The sequence below is a fragment of the Pelodiscus sinensis genome, chromosome 24, assembly GCF_049634645.1.
Source record: "Pelodiscus sinensis isolate JC-2024 chromosome 24, ASM4963464v1, whole genome shotgun sequence".
NCBI classification, from domain to species: Eukaryota; Metazoa; Chordata; order Testudines; family Trionychidae; genus Pelodiscus; species Pelodiscus sinensis.
The window spans coordinates 14138335-14140912 of NC_134734.1; the positions used below are offsets into that span (position 1 = coordinate 14138335).

Consider the following 2578-nt stretch of genomic DNA (forward strand, 5'->3'; position numbering starts at 1 on the left):
TCGCTGAGAGCGGAGCAGAGTGGGGACTGAGACCCAGAACTCCTGATTCTCACCCCAGTGAACTAGGGGCTGCCTGGCTCCCCAGGACCACGAGCTGTTCTCTGAGGGGCTGGGGAGAGGGAAAACAGGTTTGTTTTGAAGTATTCACTGTGCTCTGTGTACACGGGACTTCACTGTGACTTTCCTTCTCTTCCTCCAGGGCGAATTCAAACAGACCTCGTCCTTCCTCGTGTGACATTAACCCTGGATTGGTTCCACCCTCTCCTGCCAACGCCCTGCCCTTTGCCCCATGAACTGCTGTAAATGTTCTGTGTGAATTACTGTAACTCACTGCAATTTTAACTATTTTTTTAAAGTTACACCTAGTGCCTTTTTAGTCCCGTTCTAGACTCTCCCTGTTCTGTAGAGCCGTGGGGCTGGACTCTTGCCTGCTGTGCTGCAGGTGACTTTGCATAAACCAATCTTATTTTCCTAAGAGCGACAGACCCGCCTTGCAGCCTGGTTTCGCCAGGAGGGTGAAATGCAGCCCATGCAGTGGGTCACCTTAAAGCCTTTGCAGCACTGTCGAGGCGCCTAAGCCTGGGGATGGGCTCTATGCGGCCAGAAGTGGCAGCCCAAAGGAGCCTGGGTTATGCTAAAGCACTGAACAGAAGAAGTTCTGTGGCTGTAGAAATGTTGTGGTCCCACCCCCCAATAACCACTGTACTAGTGTCGGGAGTGTCATCTTCATGGTGCCCCAGAGCAGGAAGTGAATGTTGAGAAGGGCTTAGGCCAGGGGTGGGGAACCTACGGCCTAGGAATTGGGTGTGGCCCCCCAGCTTGCCTGGGTCTGGCCCCCGAACCTCAGGGGCTGGAGCACACACAATCTACTAGCCAGAACAACCCCCTAGCCCCCCAAGTCGCTGGTGTCTGCAGGGAATGTGGAGAATGTCTTTCTCTTCAGTTGGGGGCTGCCTCACTTTACTCCCCGACTTGCTTCTCACTTGTGTGTGGTCCCCGACTGATTTTTTTCTGTGGATCAGCGGCCCCCCGACCCGAAAAAGTTCCCTGCCCCTGGCTTAGGGGCATTGCGATGAGGGGCCAGGGGCCATGCTCATCAATCCCTGGGCTTCTGGTTTGGTTGTGAGGCACCAGAGAGAAAATCCAGTCCAGGAGCAAGGAGGCGCTTCTTCCCCGTGATACCAGGCTCCACTTGAACTCCATTTCTGCACGCTGAGGGGGAGGGCCAGGAGAGCCGTCCAGTGCGGTTGGACCAAACCTCAGTTGAAACCAGGTCTGCTGGGGTGGCGCGGAGATGGAGTTCACACCCGGCCTTGGGCCGTCTCCCAAAGGGGGGGCAGGCTCCTGCTGTTCAGTGTTATGGGTTGGATTTATCTGCCTCGAGGGGGAAGCTCAGGGCCCTCCCTCAAGGCAGGAACGCTCAGCGGCGCGGGGTTGTGTTGCCTTGTGCTGCTCTCTCCTCCCCTCCTGCCCCCATGCTCCCGAACTCTGGCTGGTGGCTGCTCACGCTTGGGAAGGAAGCTGCCGTCCGCATTGACATTGTTACTGATTCTTGGGCAACACTTTGCATGGAAGAGGCTCTAAGGGACGAACGGCTGTTCAGCCACTGCCTGGGTTAGGGCGGGGCTGCATGTCGGGGCCTTGCTAGTCCCACTCACCTTAAGCCCCTGTTACGCTGCTGTGTGGTGTGAAGGGCCTTAGTGCAAAGGCGACTGACTTGTAGGGCTGCAGCCAGCAGGTGTGTGGCTAGACCCCTGAGCACTCAGCCTTTACAATGCCTCCCCTAAGCACTGCCCTGGCCAGCACCCATGTCAGGGGGACCAAACGTCCTGAGAATATTAGGATTTGTCCCGGTATTAGAGATTTTGTCTTCTATATGCAGCTTCCTGCCCCGCCCCACAAGCTGTCCTGATTATTCCACTCCCTGGTCACCCCAACCTCAGAATGAATGGCAGAGCGCCCCCCGTCGGGACTCTTTGAGAAATGCCTGTAGGGAGTGAGCCTGGTGCGGTGGATCCGGAGCTGCCGCCTGCAGGGAGCAGGAAAGGGGCCGCTGCCAGGCTGTGGCCGACGGTGCCTCGTCCATGGACTCTGTGGTGGTTTCTCACGGGGCTGCAGAGACGGGATCCATTTGCAGGACTAACGGAGGCTGGAATCCAACCCTGCTGTTTGTTGGGTCACAGTGCGCAGCAGCCACCCTGGCGAGTGCCCTGCAGCAGGCTGCCCTGCGAGCAGAGGCGGGAGGGCCACCTCTCCAACATCTGGACAGATGTAACTGTGACAGCTGCTTTTTATGACAGCTCAGCAAGAGAAACCTCACCAGCCCTTGACTGTAAAGCCGGAGACACTGTCATAGTCACTTTTGAAACTGCTTTAACACTGGTGTAATTTTATCTATTTGGACCTGGAAATAAACCTCTTGGTTGAGTTCAGTCTCTCTGGCCCTTGGAAAGGAGGAGGGCGGGGCTTGCTTGCTAGGAGGGGGAGTAGACTGCAGCTCTCCTGCCCCCTGCTGGTCAGTGGTGCAACAGGAAGGACTGCACAAGGGTGGTTCAAGGGTCACGTTTGAAAGCTTATG

The 2578-nt window shown here is 56.6% G+C and overlaps 1 protein-coding gene across 1 annotated transcript in view; it reads left to right on the plus strand.

The window, feature by feature from the left end:
- Positions 1-2427, plus strand: part of F11R (F11 receptor) — a 76431-nt gene extending 74004 nt beyond the window's left edge. The window contains exon 10 of the mRNA XM_006115220.3: positions 200-2427. Coding sequence (XP_006115282.3) covers positions 200-235 — 36 coding nt within the window. The 3' untranslated portion in view covers positions 236-2427. The remainder of the gene's footprint in view (positions 1-199) is intronic.
- Positions 2428-2578: the final 151 nt, after the last annotated feature.